This window comes from Pseudorca crassidens, chromosome 13 (genome assembly GCF_039906515.1).
Source record: "Pseudorca crassidens isolate mPseCra1 chromosome 13, mPseCra1.hap1, whole genome shotgun sequence".
Taxonomy (NCBI): Eukaryota; Metazoa; Chordata; class Mammalia; order Artiodactyla; family Delphinidae; genus Pseudorca; species Pseudorca crassidens.
Window position 1 is genome coordinate 51,359,545 of NC_090308.1, and position 20,269 is coordinate 51,379,813.

Sequence of the window (20,269 nt, forward strand, 5' to 3'; positions counted from 1 at the left end):
TTTCAAATAAAAATCAATTTTCCTGAGTTCCTCTGAAATCTGAGCTGGTAAGACTTCCAGACTCATGTGACCAAACATCTCACTGTTTGGGGCTACAGAAGTTTCCCTTCTGTATCAGTTAACCTGAATTCTCAAGAATTCCTGGAGGGCAAATAAAAGGACCCAGACATAGTCGGTCTTTATGACACAACAGAGTCTAATAAGTCTATTTGAGCCAACCCTTCCAGTGCTAGCACACTGCTCCTGGGAATCTACAAACCAATTTATTTATGCAGATGCCCTTTTCTTAGATGATGTGTATTATGTGTGTGTCCTTTCTATTACTACTCTATTTTTTTAGTCCCTTTTATAACACTTTCTTGAGAATTAGAATAATTAGTCTCTGATTCTTTATTCTCTTTACTGATAAAATCTGTGTATTTTCTACTTTCACCTGAAAAGTAAACCATCGCTTAAATCAGGGAGGGTCATCACTTTCTTTCTGTAGGTCAATGTAAATATTTTATGCTTCGTGGGCTACATAAGGTCTCTGCCATATGTTCCTTTCTCTTTTTTTAAAACAACCCTTTAAAAATGTAAAAGCCGGGCTTCCCTGGTGGCGCAGTGGTTGAGAGTCCGCCTGCCGATGCAGGGGACACAGGTTCGTGCCCCAGTCTGGGAAGATACCGCGTGCCGCGGAGCGGCTGGGCCCGTGAGCCATGGCCACTGAGCCTGCGCGTCCGGAGCCTGTGCTCCGCAGCGGGAGAGGCCACAGCGGTGAGAGGCCCACGTACCACAAAAAAAATAAAAATAAAAATGTAAAAGCCATTCCTAATTTGCATGCCATACAAAAGGCCTCCAGCTGCCTTAGTCTATCAACCCCATGCCCTAAACAATTAATTTTAAATGGGCCCTAACTAGCCCATTTGGAATCAGTTGGAACAACTTTACTATCCAGACTTCTGGAGACAAACTGAAGGGAACTAAGGCCAACATGTTGGTAATTCAGAAAGGCCAGTGGATAAAGGGGTCTCCCAGTGCGGCTCCCCTAAGGAGATAAAGGGGACCTTGACTTGGCTTGGTTTTGCCTTAAGAAGCCTGAACCCAGGGAAGCTGGTTGACAGGGATAAAACTGAAATGACACTAAGAACAAGGCCAATTTATTTTGCACTGCCTCCTGAGGTAGTTAACGTGGGAAACAGCAGGCTGGTCATGAACACCCTCTCTGGGCTTAGTTCATTCAGCACATGTCTCACTCATGCTCACGAGGTCAAACTGTGGACAAATCAAGCCTGGGAGGGAAATCCAGGCCAAGGGAAGCGTCTATAGGGGCCGCGATACGAATGCTGACTTCCACAAAATTGGCTCAGGAGATTCCACAAATGGTAGGAGAACCTTATTTTAATAAAAACTTCCTCTTTTTAACCTGGCCCCTTCCCCCACCACTAGAAAGCAGCTTTATCGCTAAAAAGCAATCCATTTATTTGAGCGTACTTTTTTTAGGCAATTTTAACTGTTTCCACCGCCGTAACACCACTCTGTATTTCTCACTGCTGGTCTTCTCTTCAAACACTTTTTTCAGGAGAATCCTCATCACTGTCTCTGTTTCTGCTTCTCTATCCTCTCCAATTAGAAGATCCAATGTATCTCCCACTTTCACCTGAAAATTAAAAAGAAAACAGAACCTTCATTACATTTTGGGAAACTCGGCCAATGCAAACATCTCTCCTTTGAGTTTTCACTGGGCGACCACCACCCAGGGCACAGGTGACTCCTCTGTAATGGTCACTTCTCCCTAGTGCTTCCAGGTGAGAGGGCCCCCCCTCTCCGGGCAGATGCGTCAGAACCATGTGGCTCAGTAGGGGCCAGTGTCCCTCCTTCAGGCTGAGACAACTGGCTGCTCGTGGACAGGGCCTGTGTGGCTTCAGTTTTGTCTATTGCATGACTTCAGGAAACACTTGAATGGAAGCATTTATTTTGTAACAGTGGCAAAAGATGAAGCGGGGCACAACCTTAGAGATTATGAGCACAGTAATTACTACATGCACTGAGAAGACAATTTTCAGTGTAACACTTTCACTGATTTCAACACAGTTAAGCTACATCATTGGGGACAGGGCACAATTTGTTGGAAATCTGTCACAGTGGAACAACAGTCAGCTGCATCTCCTAAAGAAATCGAAGTAAATAAACTGCTTTCCAGCATTGGCTAGCGCCAGTGATGCCACATCATCAAGGAGACAGGACTCAACGCACAAGGATGGAATGCCACAGAAAAGAGGGTCGAGCTGGATGCTGACTTGGGTTAAAAGGGCTGAGGTGAAACCCATTTTTGTCCAGATGGGAGCTTTGGGTTGAGCGAGTGCAGGACATGCCCTGGGGGCAGTCACATCAGTGCTGCCACAGTGCAAACAGCCCATGAGACACCTGGTCCTGGCAGCTCAGGATCCCAGGGGATCTGCCCAGCAACTCAGGAAGGGGATAAACTGACCCAGGTGCCACATGCTTCTACTAGAACACAAGCCAGGATGACCAGAGGCCGTCTCAGACCATTCACCACCACTTCCAAGCCAAGGATAGGGGCAGTGGTGAAGCGATGGACAGAAAGACAGGGACAGACCTCCATGTGTGGGCCATGGACTCTAAGTGGGCACAGGTACCCATTCAAAAGCCTACTTGGGGGCTTCTGTTTAAGGAGAATGGTGCCAAATGCTTATGTTTGCCTCATTTGTCGATGAATGCCCTGAGGCAGTCTAACTTCACGCTGTTGGGATATCTGTACCTCACTAGGGCAAGCCACCCACTCAAGGCTTCCGTAGGCCCAATACTAAGTCTACAACGTGGGAATGTATGCCTGCTCACCATGATGCCACACTGGTCAATCCAGGCAGCAGGATGTAAAACTCACAGGGGCTAATTTTAAACCATTAACTCTCCCCTCTGGGCTGAGAAGCAGAGACTCAAACCACAGCGAGGCATGAAGACCACTTCTCCTTGTGGGTTTGAAGGCATCATCTGGGCTGGGCAGAGGGGGGAGTGGGGAGTTGCGGGGAGGGGCGGTCAGTCCTCCTGAAGTTCTGCTGGATTCAATTTTTATTTTTTAAATGACCATTTGCCCAAACTGTGTAGACATTTAAAATCAATGTTCAGAAATACACGGCTTGGGAACTCTGCTTTACCTTTTTTGGCATAACTTTGTGTCATTAAAATTCATTTTTTAATAAGTAATATAAGCACATGATACAATACGTAAAAAAAAGGTATAAAAGGGTATACAGAGAAAAAGGCAACCCTTCTCATGTATCCTTTCGTGGATATACTATGTGTGATGTCTGCCCCTTAAGAGGAGAGTGGATCGTTCTGGTGGCTTTCTTCTAGGGCAGAGAATAGGGAAGCAATGTTTCTCCTTTACCCGGTGAATCCCAGGGAGAGGTGAGGTTAGGAAGGCTTCAGTCCCATATTTGGGCTCCATACACCCTCTATTTAGGTCAACAGTTACCCAGCACCCACAGTACTCTGGGCCCCATCTGGTGTGCAACTCACAGAAAAGCTCTGCTCAGCTGCAGGCAGCCAGGGTTAGAGCTGCAGCATCAGACAGGCGCCTGACCCTTCAGCCAGCAGCCAGGCTCAGGCCCCACGGAGCAGGCCACGGAAGGGGAGGTGTTCCTCATTCCCTGCAAAGCCCTGTCCCTTCTACCGTGGGAGACGGCACAGTAGGCACAAAGCAAAACTGGCTGGAATTAGGGGCTGTTCCAAGCATCTACATTTCCAATCTCCCCTTAGCTGCAGTTACTATGGCTACCAGGCCTCCTAGTAACAAGGCAGCTGAGTGTTAATGCTGGCCCCTTCCTTTGCTGACCCTCAGGAGAAATCTGGAAGGCAGCCAAGACAACAGAACACCCAAGGCAGAATGAAGAAGCAGCAATTAGACTGTAGTTAACAATATCTCAAAGCACAGGGAGAAAAATAGATTTATGGTGTCTGTAAATGAGGCCCTGGCAGAGACACTGTGCACCAAGAACAGATCTTGTCTTTGGAACACTGTGGCTGGTGAGAAGGGGGTTGAGCTACAAGCAGGAAAAAGCAATTAAGGGACAAGAAGGACCTGATCTCCAGGTGCATGTCTGGAGTGCTTGATTTCCTACAGCTCACTGAGCAAGGACTGACACCTGCAGTCTGAACCTGTCAGGTCAGGTGCCATCAGAGGGATCTGGGCCTTGTGACTTGGCGGCCAAGACAAGCACTGGGGATCCCCCCTCCTGTCCACTCAGCTACAAGAACCACTCTGAGTCTGGGGAGCAGAGACTGAAGACAGCCTCAGTGCTCACCCAGGTCCGTGGCCAATGGCTCACACCCTCCCATGTCCCAGGGGTACAGGATGCAGCTCAGGTCCTCCAATCCCAGGAGTGTTTGAAATACGAAAGAAGCTAAAATAAAAACAACCTTCAAAAGTGTGTCTAACTTCCCTGGAACATTTATTCCCTGGACACTGACTAAGAGTTAGATTATGTCTGCCAATGCCTCATAGGTCTGTGTCTTCCAAACTTTTTAAGGGTCTCTGTCATATACTTTTTAAAATTGTTTTGTTAACTTTTACTATCATTATATTTTCCAATTACAAAAGTGAAACATACTCGTAAAAAATTCAGAAAATAAAATGCATGAAGAACATATAACCCACAGTGCCCCACTCAAAGATAAATACTAGTAGTATTAATATTTTAATTCTATATATGTATATATGTAACTTTTTACAAAAATTCATTTTTAAAAGAATATATATATCATTTATTATAACACTGGATACTAGAAATACATTTTCTTATAACACTTGTGGGTGATTCTTTCACTTAACAATAGTACTGATATGGAGCTGTCAGGAAGTATGAAACCTTCTTTTTGATGGCTGCCCTGCACACAGAGCAGTGTATCCAGCAGGTACTGGGGGTTGGGGGCTACTGCTGAGCTGAACAGAACTGCACATCTGCTCAGGTAACAGCAGGCCAAAGAAACCTCTACATGGATTTAGCCTGATTATTATGATTTCACGGGCCTAACATTAATGACTTAGAAGTTTAATAGATTTTTGCCAGTTCTGATAGTGACTTGTCTTAAAATTTTTTAAAGAAAGGGAAAGCTTCATCTCAAAGTCATTATGGCTGCAAAGAGCAAGTGGTCTGTGTAACTGAAGCTATGTGACCAGGCCTGAGGGAGACCTTAGTAGAGGGGGCAAGACAGACATACACGAGGAGCCACTGATGCCCCAAAGAAGGAGCCCCGGGGGAAACTGGGGGAGGCATTAACTGAGTACTGGAAGAACAACAGACAAAAATATCTGGCTGTCATAATATCTCACTGTGGGCTTTTCTGGGGGCGCAGTGGTTAAGAATCCGCCTGCCAATGCAGGGGACACGGGTTCGAGCCCTGATCTGGGAAGATCCCACACGCCGCAGAGCAACTAAGCCCGTGCGCCACAACTACTGAGCCCACGGGCCACAGCTACTGAAGCCTGCGCACCTAGAGCCCGTGCTCCGCAACAAGAGAAGCCAACACAATGAGACGCCCACGCACCTCTACTAAGAGTAGCCCCCGCTCACTGCAACTAGAGAAAGCCCGCGCGCAGCAATGAAGACCCAACACAGCCAAAAAAACAACAAAACTCACCGTTCTGCTTTTCTTCCATAATTTTTCCCCGTTCAGCCTGAGTTCACCTTTGTAGAATGCATCTTCCACTTTGCTAAAAAAAGAAGAAAAAAATCAAAGTGCTTTAAAATAGAAATATATTCAAAACAATTATATAATTTTGAGAAAAGTACCAGCTGTTTGTAATGCTTATCCTGACAGTGACTGGCCTCCCCACAAAATCTCCATTCTGGGTGCTGGGAAAGTGAAAGTCAACTGCTTCCATATACATCTAAACAGGGAGACCAAAGGGCACTGCCGAGTACACGCTGGCTGCTGCAAAGACCTGCTAGCGCTAGCAGGCAGGTAACCAGCGCCCTGCTGGGGTTTCCAAGGGGGCTGGAACCCGCATCTAGCGCATTCAGGATGGGCCCGGTGCTGTCCACGTGACTCCCCCTACAGCAGTCACCTTAGAGGTGGTAGCGCCTGTGATTCACGACAGCCATAATGAGTGGGCACTCCCTTCCCTTCACGTGCTGTGAGAAAAACCAGGCACCCCATGTATGGTGAGGCTATTGAGAAACCCTCTGCTAATCTGCACTGAGGATGGGGAAGTGCCAATCCAGCAGCTGCTGATCTCTCTGAATTTGATCACTGGGACAACCAGACCAGGGCAGGATACAGACAAAAACGAGTGCCCTTTCGTTTTAGTGCTCTGACTCCAGGCGACTGACATCTGGGGTTCTCCTAATAAGAACAGCAGCAGTTACTACTGTGAGAGAGGGAGAGGCCCCTCGTGAGCCTGCCAGATTTCAGAGAACATTCAAGTCCCGACCAGGGTGCCTGTGGGTTCAGAGTTAAAAACTGAACTATGCCTTTAAATCAGGACATAAAGATACAAATTACACAAGGGAATCTTTCTTAATTTATTATTCATACCACAGTTCTTATCTTGCATGCAGTATGCACACAATGATTGCTAAAGGAATGAATGAACAATGAGGATCACTATTCTTATACAATTAGTCTAGCAGAGAAGGAATGAGAATATTAAAGAAATCTTGAAAGTTACACTTAGTGTCTCTATGCACTATATATGAACACACGTAGTATTTTCATCATCATAGCTAACATACCGAGTACCCACTATGTGCCACACACTGTTATAAATGCTTTAGGTAGATAGACAGACTCATTTAATCCTAGCCACCACCTTCTAAAGCTGGTTCTATTACCCCCATTTTACAGATGAGGAAACTGCACAGAGATTTTAAGTAACTTGTCCAAGGTCACACACAACCCAGGATTGAAACCCCAGTAGTCTGGCTACAAAGCCTGCAGTCTTAACCACTATGTTATACTGCTTCTGTTGATTCTAAGAGGTACCTTCTCACTGTAGCGTTTGTGAAACCCAGGTGCATTCTATGCTTGCTATATACATCTAACATGGTGATTCCTTTTTTCCCCAAGAAGCTGTTTTTACATCAATGGTTCATCTTACAAAGTTGATTGTGTCTTAGAATCAAGGAAATATGCCATGTGGGACTTGCAGGCAGTCACTTGACTTCTTTGGGAATTAGTTTTCTCATCTATAGAATGAAATAATTGGAACAGATTACCTATAAGATCCTTTCACATCTATGGTTACTCTTCACCATAATATAAGCCATGTAATTGGTAATGCTGCTTTAAAATAACAAGCGGACAAGCGATTTTGTATTAAAACGCATATACTTACTTTCTCCCGATATCTAGGCCTGTCTTCAGGATAACATCATATCGGAAAGACTGCACTACTTTGTGCAGGTCCTTATGGTCTCTGACCGCACTGGGGTCGTCCTCTGGCTCCTCTTCCGGCTCACTCATCTCATGATGCTCACTCTCTTCATCAGAGTCCCCTTCATCTTCCACTTTTTGCAGAGTCTTTTTAGTGGATTTTTTAGAGCTTACATTACTTTTGAGTCTTATGGAAAATGGGAAAATATATTCTTGAGATATTAAAAGCCCTGAGAGTCTCAGTGAGAAAATGTTATGGAAAAATGTTTTATAATTTGAAGCATTTAACTTGGTATTAGACAAATATAAGTATCGATTCCAGGAAGCACAGTGTTTATGTGAAGGTGTCCCTCGTAGCGCTCCGCAGAGCCCAATCCAGGCATCTGGCTTTCTTAAAACGCTGCTGGGCAGTCTGATGCTAGTCATAGCCATGGCTCATACGACCTGAAACAGACAATAATTCAGTTTTACTTCCCAAGTGTGCTATCCTGGCATTCTTACAACATAAACCATACACACCATGAACACTTTACATCTAGTACTGTACTTATGCTTCCTCCTACAAAAGGCCATGTTGGTCCACATGTACCAAGGGCCATGCACACTGTACTAGGTGAGTCTTCCGGCTGTAATTAACGTGCTGACCTCACAGGGTGGTCGTGAAGGTTGAATTAGATACTAATACGTATGAAAACACTGGTTCTACTCTTCTCACTCCCCCAAATTAGCTTGGGTACTGACTGCTACTGAAAAATATTAACAATAGTTCTCAATGATTTTTTTTTCTTTTTTTTTTTTTTGGCTGTGCCATGCAGCTTGCGGGGATCTCAGTTCCCCCACCAGGGATTAAACCCAGGCCACAGCAGAAATCCTAACCACTAGGCCACCAGGGAACTCCCTCAATGATTTATTTTAAAAAGGAAAATCTCAGGACAAGAAAGACTATTTACTGACATACATTACATCCTTACAATATTGACTTTGCAGAAGATACCAGATCATGACTTCATGAAAGCCAGTGAGTCTCTAAACTTTATTTCAATCTCCAACTCCAGCAAATCAGAGCTAGGAATGAGCAAACTGTACAGATCTGCATTTCACCTCCTTTCACATCTTCTTCCCACTGTTTAACAGAGGCAGTAGCTAGCAGAGAAAGAAGGGGCCTGGAGACCCACAAACTAGGTAATTGTTTCCTGAGGCAGAGGTGCTGACATGCCACATGTCCTGTGTGCTCCACTGGGAGGACTCTTGGAAGACTGCACCTGGTTCCCTCCAGACTTTGCCCCATGCATCTTCTACCTTGCATGTTGTATCCTTTTGCTGTAGTAAATCATAGCCATGACCCACAGCTGAGTCCTGTTGAGTCTTCCTAGTGAAATCAATGAACCTAGGGGTGGTCTTGGGAACCCTGACAAAATATCCAACTGCCTATTCGACATCTCCATTTGGGTGCATAACAGGCACCTCAAACTTAATTGGCCCAGAAACAAACTCCTGATATATCTCTAAGCCCAAATCTGCTCTACCTGTGGCCTTCCCCATCTCAGTTAATGGTAACTCCACCCTTCTAGTTCCTGAGAACCAAGGCTTCCAGTCACTCTTGACTCTTCTCTTTCCCCCGTACTCAGATCCATAATGTCAGGAAATCATGTGGCTTATCTCCAAAACATGTCCAGTATCCCATGACTTCTCACCATTCCCACTGTTACCACAGATTCAGGCCACCATCTATCACCAGGATTACTACAAAGGCTCCATTACAGTGTGTTCTCCATAGAGCAGTCAGAGTGAGTCTTTTAAAAAGTAATTTATATCATGTCACTCCTTCCCTCACAACCTTATAAAAGCACAGAGAAAAGCAAAATCCCTCCCTTGGCCTACAGTCCCTGTGTGATCTATCCCCTTCATTTCCGCTCTGACCTCATCTCCTGCCTCTCTCACCCATGCCACTCAGCTCCTTCCTGAGGATCCTCATACACAACAGGCACACTTCTGGGTAGATCCTTTGTTCCAGCTGCCCAGAACACTCTTAGCCCAGATAACTGCATGGACAAATCACCTTCACCTCAATGAGGTCTACTCATTCCAACTCCATTTAACAGGTGTCTTGTCCTCCAAATCTCCCCTTGCCCCGTTCTACTTTCTTTTGCAATAGCACTTATCTGCTATGTTATATAATTTACTGCTCAATCCCAAGTGCCCAGAATAGTGCCTGACACATGGTAAGTGCTTAATTAAATACTGTGAAAGTAGGTCAAAAAAACGGTGCATTAGAATGAAGAACAATGATGGGGCTGGGCTGATGGGTAAGAGGCTAGATCTCCAAGGGCCTTCCCTATCAAAGCTTGGACTTACCCAGAACGCATGAGAACTATAGCAAGACCTTAAGTAGGGAAGTGATCTGATAGGAGTGCTTTTTAAAAGATTTCTTTGGCGACGGCGTGGATGTAAGGGGAGTATCACGGAAGGAGGCCTGAAGGTTTAGAGTGAAATCTTCAGGAGAGACATAAAATCGGTGAACTAACCGAAGGCTGTAAGAAAAGCAACGACTGGAATGTAGAGGCAACGCTGTCCTTGACCTGCGGGACATTTGAAATCCCTCCATGTTCCTAGGCCTATTAACTACTCCGTATGGAAAACCTGATTTAACTGCTTTTAGTTCAACTGCAAGCAAAAATCTTCTCTTCTTTTGGAGACCTCAGAGGCTGACCAAGTGCTGAGACAAGGTCATGTTCCCCTCGCTCCCTCCCTACCCCCGACGGGCTGCGCACCTTCCCGGGTCCTCAAGGTCAAAGGAAACTGGACACCAGAGTCCTCGAGCTCGCGGTCTGCGTCTGCAGCCAACAGGAACGGCCGGGCCCAGGGCAAGACGGCCTCGGCCCGCCGGGTTCGCAAGGCCCCTAAGAATTCCCGGATCCACGGGGCGTCCCGAGCTGGCCCGGCTGAGGCAGGACGCCAGAGACTCACGCGGAGACCTGGCAGGAGCGCGGGAGGGGGACTGGAGCTCGCCCTGCCCGTATTTCCCATGTGCTTGCAACAGAAACGGGAGCGAACAGGGGCCACCGCACGCCGGGCAGGGGCGCAGTCACCTGTACGTCACCGCCTCTCCCCCCTCCCCGCCCCGCCCCCCCCACCCCATGGCTTCGCCGAGCGCCGGACTCCACACCCCGCCCTGCCCTTGCCCCTCCCCTTCCGCCGGCGCCGGCGCGGTGAGAGCAGGCTGGGCGGAGCGCACTGGCACGGCGGCGATGGCAGCGGCACAGCGACCCCTGCTGGAAGCCGCGCCTCGGAGGACTGCGCCAGGAGGGCTGCTGAGAGAGGACAGGGCCAGCTCTGAGCTGAGCGGGAAGCGCACGCTCAGTGATTGATTCCACATTGTTGAAGAAAGCTTTTCTTTTTAATTAATTAAGTAGGACTTCCCTAGTGGCACAGTGGTTAAGAATCTGCCTGCCAGTGAGGGGACAAGGGTTTGATCCCTGCTTGGGGAAGATTCCACAAGCCGCAGAGCAACAAAGCCCGTGTGCCACAACTACTGAGTCCGTGTGCCGCAACTACTGAGCCCACGTGCCTAGAGCCTGTCCTCCACAAGAGGAGCCACCACAATGAGAAGCCCACGCACCGCAACGGAGTAGCCCCTTTCTCCACAGCTGGAGAAAGCCTGCAGGCAGCAACGAAGACCCAATGCAGCCAAAAATAAAATAAATAAATTATTAAGTAATTTATTTTTCATTGAAGTATAGTTGATGTATAATATTATATAAATTACAGGTGTACAATATAGTGAGTCACAATTTTTAAAAGTTATACTCCATGTTTGCTATATTCCCATTTTGTATAATATATCCTTGTAGCTTATTTTATACCTAATAGTTTGTACCTCTTAATCCCCTATCTCTATATTGACCCTTCTTCTTTCCTCTCCCCACTGGTAGCAGCTAGTTTGTTCTCTACATCTGTGAGTCAGCTTCTTTTTTGTTATATTCACTAGCTGGTGTGTTTTTTAGATTCCATATGTAAATGATATCATACAATATTTGTCTTTCTCTGTCTGACTTATTTCACTTAGAATAATGCCCTCCAAGTCCATCCTCCAAGTTGGACACTTAGGTTGCTTCCCTATCTTGACAACTGTGAATACTGTTGCTATGAACATTGGGGTACACGTTATCTTTTCAAATTAGTGTTTTTGCGTTTTTTCGGAAATATACCCAGGAGTAGAATTGCAGGGTCATATGGTAGTTCTATTTATAGTTTTTTGAGAAACCTCCATATAGTTTTCCACAGTGGCTGCATCAATTTACATTCCCACCAACAGTGTACAAGTGTTCCCTCTTCTCCAGTCCTTGCTAACATTTGTTATTTGTGTTCTTTTTGATGATAGTCATTCTGACAGGTCTGAGGTAATATCTCATTGTGGGTTTTTTTTTTTTTAACATCTTTATTGGAGTATAATTGCTTTACAATGGTGTGTTAGTTTCTGCTTTATAACAAAGTGAATCAGTTATACATATACATATATCCCTATATCTCCTCCCTCTTGCGGCTCTCATTGTGATTTTAATTTGCATATCTCTGATGATTCATGATGTCGAGTATATTTGCATGTGTCTGTTGGCCATATGCGTTTCCTCTTTGGAAAAATGTCTGTTCAGTTCTTCTGCCCATTTTTAACAGCTATCTTTTTTTTTTACTAAATTTTTAATTTTATTTATTTTTATTTTTGGCTGCTTTGGGTCTTCGTTGCCGCGTGCAGGCTTTCTCTAGTTGCGGCGAACGGGGGCTACACTTCGTTGCGGTGCGTGGGCTTCTCATTGCAGTGGCTTCTCTTTGTTGTGGAGCATGGGCTCTAGGCGCGCGGGCTTCAGGGGCTTCAGTACTTGTGGCATTTGGGCTCCGTAGTTGTGCCTTGTGGGCTTTAGAGCGCACGCTCAGTAGCTGTGGCACATGGGCTTAGTTGCTCCACGGCATGTGGGATCCTCCTGGTCATTAAATCTGTACTACAGATTTAATATATTGTTAAATCTGCCAAGAATAGGAGTTAATCATTATTATTATAAACTGACAAGATTGCTGTATGGTTATAGGTGATTATGGAAGGAGATAAAAGAATACAGTGGGGCTTCCCTGGTGGTGCAGTGGTTGAGAGTCCACCTGCCGATGCAGGGGACACGGGTTTCGTGCCCCGGTCCGGGAAGATCCCACATGCCGCGGAGCGGCTGGGCCCGTGAGCCATGGCCGCTGAGCCTGCGCGTCCGGAGCCTGTGCTCCACAACGGGAGAGGCCACAACAGTGAGAGGCCCACATACCACAAAAAAAAAAAAAAAAAAAAAAGAATACAGTGCTATTGGATTACATAAAATCAACTTAGTAACTGGCCTTTAAAACAAAATAAACATTTCATTAGATGAATCAAGTTGATTTTTAACTTTAAAATGCTAATTAATATAAAAAACTGCTGTGAAATTAAGAAGTGATATGTGTGTATACACATATTTGTGATTTTTAATTTTTTCACAGAAACCTGCCCCTGCTGTAGTACATTGTAGCGATTGTAGTTCTGACTGGTTTAGACCACCTAGTGGACTAAATTTTTACTCCATCAACAGGGCTGCTGCACTGGGTCAGACCAAAAGACACTGAGAATTGAAATCAGAGTTGAGCCTACAAGTCTGGGCTCCAGCTTTTAATTTTATTTATTTATTTAAATGAAGTTCAATTTTTTTTTAATTAATTAATTTTATTTTTGTCTGCGTTGGGTCTTCGTTGTTGCACGCGGGCTTTTTCAAGTTGCAGCGAGAAGGGGCTACTCTTCATTGCTGTGTGCAGGCTTCTCATTGCAGTGGCTTCTCTTGTTGCAGAGCATGGCCTCTAGGTGCGTGGGCTTCAGTAGTTGTGGCTCATGGGCTAAGTAGTTGTGGCTTGCGGGCTCTAGAGCGCAGACTCAGTAGCTGTGGTGCACGGGCTTAGTTGCTCCGCAGCATGTGGGATCTTCCCAGACCAGGGCTCGAACCTGTGTCCCCTGCATTGGCAGGCAGATTCTTAACCACTGCGCCACCAGGGAAGTCCCTGGGCTCCAGCTTTTAATTTAGCTCAAATATTTAATTTTACATAAAGTGATGAGTAAATCAGAGCACTTTTCATTGGGGCCTGTAGGTGACTTTAACATTATATTTTAATGCAGGAGGAGCAGCCTTACTTTCCATACTCTCAACATTGTTATAGGCTTTACTTTCTTTTATTTTCTCTTACAATTTACTACTTATTTATTTGTTTCCTTGTTTAAATGAAGAAAAATTACCTGGAGAAGAAAGTTCTTTCCACTGCCTCACTGATCACAAACCTCAAGGTTAGCTAATCACCAAAGAAAGATATTTTAAGCGTGATCAGTTCCAAAGCCCCCTCCCTCCACTCTGACCCCCACCCTCTCTCACCTTCTCAAGGCGTTTACTCTTTAGAGTCTCCTCCTTCCTGAATCTTTCTCACTCTTCTGTATCATTCCTGCCAGCACACAAACACAACATGTTAACGAGTTCTGATTATGTCATGTATAGCTAAGATATATTTAAAATTTAAAAAATTTAATAGAAATAATGTAGTGATACTTTTTTCAGTCCACTTTATTTTTGAGATTCTTTCCATGTTTATACATATATTCTGGCTCCTTTATACAATTCATATATAAATTATTCCCAGTTGTTTCCTTCCTAAAGTTTCTTTCAAACATTGCAGCAATTTACTTATGGAGGTATCATCCTTTGAAACTTTCTCTAGGGTGTTTACTTAGAATAGGAGTCTCTGGGGACTTCCCTGGTGGTCCAGTGGGTAAAACTTCGAGCTCCCAATGCAGGGAACCTGGGTTCGATTCCTGGTCGGGAAACTAGGTCCCGCATGCATGCTGCAACTAAGACCCCATGTGCCGCAACTAAGACCTGGTGCAGCCAAAATAAATAAATAAATAAATATTTTTAAAAAGAAAAAAATGAATAGGAATCTCTGAGTCCAAAAATAATTATATTTTCTTCAATCTTACTAAAAAATGGCCTAATTTTACTAATTTACATTTGCACAAGCTCATGCACATAATATTTTTCCCCATTCTTCATTCATTCATTTTTGGCTGTGTTGGGTCTTTGTTGCTGCACGTGGGCTTTCTCTAGTTGCGGTGAGTGGGGGCTACTCTTCGTTATGGTGCACAGGCTTCTCACTGCGGTGGCTTCTCTTGCTGTGGAGCACGCTCTCTAGGCTTGTGGGCTGCAGTAGTTGTGGCACACGGGCTCAGTAGTTGTGGCGCATGGCCTTAGTTGCTCTGCAGCATGTGGGATCTTCCCGGACCAGGGCTCGAACCCATGTCCCCTGCATTGGCAGGCGGATTCTTAACCACTGTGCCACCAGGGAAGCCCCCCCCCCCATTCTTCTTAATAGTTCATGTTATCAGATTTTTAAGTATTATCAGTCTCATGGATGAAAAATGGTACCTTGTTTTAATTTGTAAACTTTCCCTGATTGGTAGTGAGATTGAATATCTTTTTACATATTCGATGGCTCTTCAGGTTTCTCTTCTTTTATTTGCCAGTTTATATCCTTTGCCCACTTTTCTTTGTAATAGTTGTCTTTTCCTTTTGCCTGTCCCGAAGGTAAATGCCAGTACCACCACGTATGGGCGTGCATAACTCTAGGAACTCACTCATACTCATCTGCAGCGCCATTCAAATTAACTGCAGTGGAGATGGCACCCCTGGGGTTGTGCAGTGTAGTGGCCATAGTACCCATGCTTCTGATCTGGGTCTATGATGCCTTTGCTTTCTTTAACAATAGTTTTTTAGGGAATTCCCTGGTGGTCTAGTGGTTAAGACTCTGTGCTTCCACTGCAGGCGGCCCGGGTTCAATCCCTAGTCAGGGTAGTAAGATCCCACAAGCCTGTGGTGTGGCCAAAAAAATAAAAAATTAAAAAAATTTTTTTAATTTTTTAAATTAAAAAAATGGCTCAGGGATCTGTGAGCTCATCTTACCCTCGAGAAACAATGTGCGTCGATGTGTTTATGACAATATCTATGCTAGCAATTTTAGTACATTAAGGATGCTCTTGGGACTTCCCTGGTGGCACAGTGGTTAAGAATACGCCTGCCAATGCAGGGGACACAGGTTCGAGGCCTGGTCCAGAAAAATCCCACATGCTGCAGAGCAACTAATCCCGTGCACCACAACTACTGAGCCTGTGCTCTAGAGCTCAAGAGCCACAACTACTGAGCCCGGGTGCCACAGCTACTGAGCCTGTGTGCCACAGCTACTGAGCCTGCGCTCTAGAGTTTGAGAGCTGCAACTACTGAGCCTGCGTGCCACAGGTACTGAGCCCGTGTGCCGCAGGTACTGAGCATGCGCTCTAGAGCCCGTGCTCCACAACAAGAGAAACCACTGCAATGAGAAGCCCGCACACCACAACGAAGAGTAGCCCCTGCTTGCCGCAACTAGAAAAAGCTCGCGTGCAGCAACAAAGACCCAAAGCAGCCAAAAATAAATAAATAAATAAATAATTTTTTAAAATAAATAAAGCAGTTGTTCCAAATCAGTTTACAAAAAGAAAAAAAAAAGGATGCTATTCACAGCAGCAGTTTTAGTCATCTGACTATGGTTGATTAGTGTTCAGTTAGCACAGGATTGTGATCAAAGGGAACAAGAACAGGAATAAAGTTTTGGATAGAGAGGTTAATCATAAACTTGGTAAGGGAATTCAGTTTCAGGGGGACTCAGTTTCAAGATATACCCTTTTGTTGCTGGCAACTGTAGTTCACCCACTTATTTTACCACTTATAATACTCCATAGTGTTAGTGTACCATTTTTTTGTGCGGTACGCGGGCCTCTCACTGTTGTGGCCTCTCCCGTTGCGGAGCACAGGCTCCGGACGCGCAGGCTCAGCGGCCATGGCTCACGGGCCCAGCCGCTCCAAGGCATGTGGGATCTTCCCGGACCAGGGCACGAACCCGTGTCCCCCGCATCGGCAGGCGGACTCTCAACCACTGCGCCACCAGGGAAGCCCCATAATTTATTTTTTATTCTTCTGTTGATGGACTATGACTTCTTTCTACGTTTTTTCTTGGGTTTTGTTTTGATATAATGGAAAATGTGCTTATGAATCGCCTTTTTATTTTTTTAATTTATTATTATTTGTTAACAGGAGAAAATCAAAATTTAACATGTATACATGAGACAGACCCAGAAAAACTGAGTAAATCACCAAAATGGTTGAAATACCATCCTCAGCTAATGATAAAAGATGATGTTGAGGATGAGGGGAGGCAGTTAAGGGAGGTTCCCAGGAAAAGCTCAGTAAACAAGGGTGATATCATGCAGATTTAAGTTAGGGTCTTCTGCACTGATAGGAGTTTCTAGAGATTTGGTCATCCTCTTCTTCCAGGCACAGAGAGGGAGACACACTTACCAATGGAGATTTCTCTTACAAATGTAAATGTTTCTTACAAAAGGACAACTCCTAGTCGGTTTTCAGAGCCCTTCCCATGTCTGCTGTTTTCAGAGAATAACCAGCTTAAAACAATTAATGTGCCAAAGAGACGTATTTTAGGGTGGCAAGTTTTGCTCCCCTACGGGACCACCTTTGAAACTTTTAAGAAATTTCATGTCCAGAAGGTGAGTTGGTAGATGGTTTCATCTCACTGAACCAGTCTCTTAGTCCTGACACTAGGTCAGTTCAGTTACTCATTTCAAAAGAGAGGTGGGGCTCTCAAAGTTAGGCCTAAGGGTACAAGCAGTTAGGTATTTAATAAGAAGCATTTCTACAGAGACAGAACGAAAATAAAAGTTAATGGTTGGAGGAAGTTATAAAGCCAGTCTTGATGCCGAAAACTCAGCTTCTATTCACTGGTGCCGAACCAAATCTCGGAGACAGAGTTTTGGGTCAAGTAGAAAAGAATAGCTTTATTGCTTTGCTAGGCAAAGGGGGACACAGTGGGCTCATGCCCTCAAAAATGTGTGTCCTAACCCAGGGGGATTTGGTGAGGAGTTTTATAGCAATGGTTCAAGGGCGGGGTTGATGATAGGGATCAGGGTGTGTGCAGGGCCTGCATCCCTTTAAGCTGGCCTCAGGTGGTCTGCTGATGAGCTTCTGTGGTTCTCCAGGTTATCAAACTCTGACCTTCTCTCTGGAATGAAGAATGCTTCATCAAATAGCTAACATCGGGACTTCCCTGGTGGCGCAGTGGTTGAGAGTCAGTCTGCCGATGCAGGGGACACGGGTTCGTGCCCCGGTCCGGAAGATCCCACATGCCGCGGAGTGGCTGGGCCCGTGAGCCATGGCCGCTGAGCCTGCGTGTCTGGAGCCTGTGCTCCGCAGCGGGAGGGGCCCCAACAGTGAGAGGCCCGCGTACTGCCAAAAAAAAAAAAAGTTAACATCTTCCATTTGTTCGGGGTTTTAGTTCTGCAGAAGAGCTCAAAGATTTTGTCAGGTGTATCCCTTGAGGTGGAACCAGGACCATGTTTCAAGCCTGCACTGTTGTTTCTTGGCCACTCCTCACTTGTCTCTGCATCCCCTCCCTTCCCTGATTAGCAACTGTTTGAACGTGCCCTTTGGAATTCAGGGAAGGTTATGAAGGCTGAAGCCTATTTCCTACAAACAAGGAACAGGGGACTGAGAGAGGCTTCTGTGACCAGGAGCCCCACAGGGTCCTGCTCTGTTTCAGTCTGAGTCTGGAGGGCAGTCTAGATGTAGGGGTCAAAGCACCTTTTGCAATTAGAATGTTTCTGATGATGTCATTGGGTGATCGGGTAAACATTCTGAGTGACTTGCACAGCAATAGGCACGAAGATTTTCTAAACGTGGACTGTTTTGGTGATCTCTCTCAAGTTTATATCTAAGTTGTTCAGTTTCAATTTGCAGGGCTTCAGGAAAGGCACAGCACTGGCTCTCAATGATTCCAAGTCAAAAGTGGGAGAAAAATTAGAAATATTAGTTTGGAGAGTTGTATTTGAATACTCACGAAGTTTCCAAAATCTGGAGGGATCAGGCAGGGGGAAAAAAGATAAATGTTTCAATTCTGCTTACAAAGATATAATTTACAAATTGCTGTAAATCAGAGTTAGCTTAAGAGAAAAGAGAAAATTTCCTCCAATCTGTAAAAACAAGACATTAAAAAGAATCAGCAATTTTTCAAACAAAAGTCATGATCTTAAAGTTATCAGAAATGTATACTCAGAGTTCTTTCCATGAAGATAAAGCAACTTACAAAAGCATCAGAATAAAACTATAACAGTCTGTAAATGACAAAAGACTTAAAATGGCATGGTTAGGGCTTCCCTGGTGGCGCAGTGGTTGAGAGTCCGCCTGCCGATGCAGGGGACACGGGTTCGTGTCCCGGTCCGGGAAGATCCCACATGCCGCGGAGCGGCTGGGTCCGTGAGCCATGGCCACTGAGCCTGCGCGTCCGGAGCCTGTGCTCTGCAATGGGAGAGGCCACAACAGTGAGAGGCCCGCGTACCGCAAAAAAAAAAAAAAAAAAAAAAAAAAAAGGCATGGTTAAAGATCTAATTACAATGCAATTGGCAAAGGAGTTTGGTTATGTTACTGAACACAGGTTCAGGTGCCCAGTTCACAGTGAGACCAAACAAACCAAAATATCAAGTTTGAGAAAGGTTTATTGCAGGGCCAAGCAAGGTGACTGGGTGGCTTGTGCTCAAAACCCCCAAACTTCCTGATGGCTTTTGGGGAGAGGTTTTTAATAGGCAAAATTTGGGGTGAGGGCTTAAGGGTGTGTGACTTTCCTCTGCTTGGTTGGTGGTGAGGTAGCAGGGTGGTGTTCCAGGAGTGTGCTCAGCCTGAAGTTACCATCCCCCAGCTGGGTAGGGCCTCGGTTCCTGGTTTGGGTATTTTTTTTTGGCCGAGTGTAGGGATCGAACTGTGTCCCCTGCATTGGGAGCCCAGAGTCTTAACCACAGGACTGCCAGGAAAGTCCCCTTAGTTCCTGTAGAAGAACTCAAAGATATTGTTCTGTGTATCCCTTGAGGAGGAACTAGGACCCAGCTTTAATTGGGGCACTATCGTTAAGCACTATTAAGCACTATTGCTTATCCTTCGTTTCCGCATTCCCTTACTTCCCTGATTAAAACTGTTGGAATCTTCCCTTTGGAACTCAGGGAAGGTCTTAGGGGCTGAATAAAGCCTATTTCCTACAAAGAAGAAATGAGGGATATGGAAAGGATTTGTGTCCCTGAGGGCCCCACAAGGGTCCTGCTGGGTTTCAGTTATCTCTGACATACAACATTTTAAGATGTTACTAGAATTATGACTGATACCATTACACCAAGACACATCAGAATTCTAGGAATTTCCTATAATTTCTAGAACATTTATATTAATAACATTTACCCATACAATATAACCTAAGAGCCTTTATCATCACTCATTTGACAATGTTCCTTGTGTAATTTAACACCAAATAAGCCTAATTAGTTAATATCTCTTTAACAAGGAGAGAAAACAAATCTCTCAAGGTGTTCCAGGGGCTTCTAGAAAAAACCTCAAAGTTATTTCTAGGTCAATAACCCTTCATTTAGAATTCGATTTGGGGGGAGTTTGTCAAAAATATCAAAAAGGTTTTAAAACACTTAGTCAAATAGGATCATAGGTCACTGTTAAACAATATTTAATTATACCATCCAACAAAGTGACAAAAGATTTCAAAGGCAAATACAGACTGTTACAACGGATTACTTAAAAAGTAAAGAACCTTCTACAATCTGTTATCAAAGGCAGATCAATGGTTCAAGAAAACCTTGCCCTCTCAACAGGTAGAACCAAATTCTAGCTTTGCACCAGCTTACTTTTGATATTAAAATTTATTCACTCAAGTAAATTTATTCCAATCCCAGCCATCTTGACTATGC

The 20,269-nt window shown here is 44.9% G+C and overlaps 1 protein-coding gene and 1 pseudogene across 1 annotated transcript; one reads left to right on the top strand and one right to left on the bottom strand.

Annotated features, from left to right (window-relative positions):
* LOC137204887 (uncharacterized) overlaps positions 1–20,269 on the top strand; it is a 67,520-nt pseudogene that overhangs the window by 16,193 nt on the left and 31,058 nt on the right.
* MTRES1 (mitochondrial transcription rescue factor 1) lies at positions 1,363–10,513 on the bottom strand. The gene is made up of 4 exons (XM_067702442.1): positions 10,149–10,513; positions 7,340–7,821; positions 5,644–5,716; positions 1,363–1,639 (listed from the first exon to the last, which is right to left on the bottom strand). The coding sequence occupies exons 2-4, from the start codon at positions 7,807–7,809 to the stop codon at positions 1,460–1,462; spliced, it is 723 nt and encodes a 240-aa protein (XP_067558543.1). The 5' UTR covers positions 7,810–7,821; positions 10,149–10,513; the 3' UTR covers positions 1,363–1,459.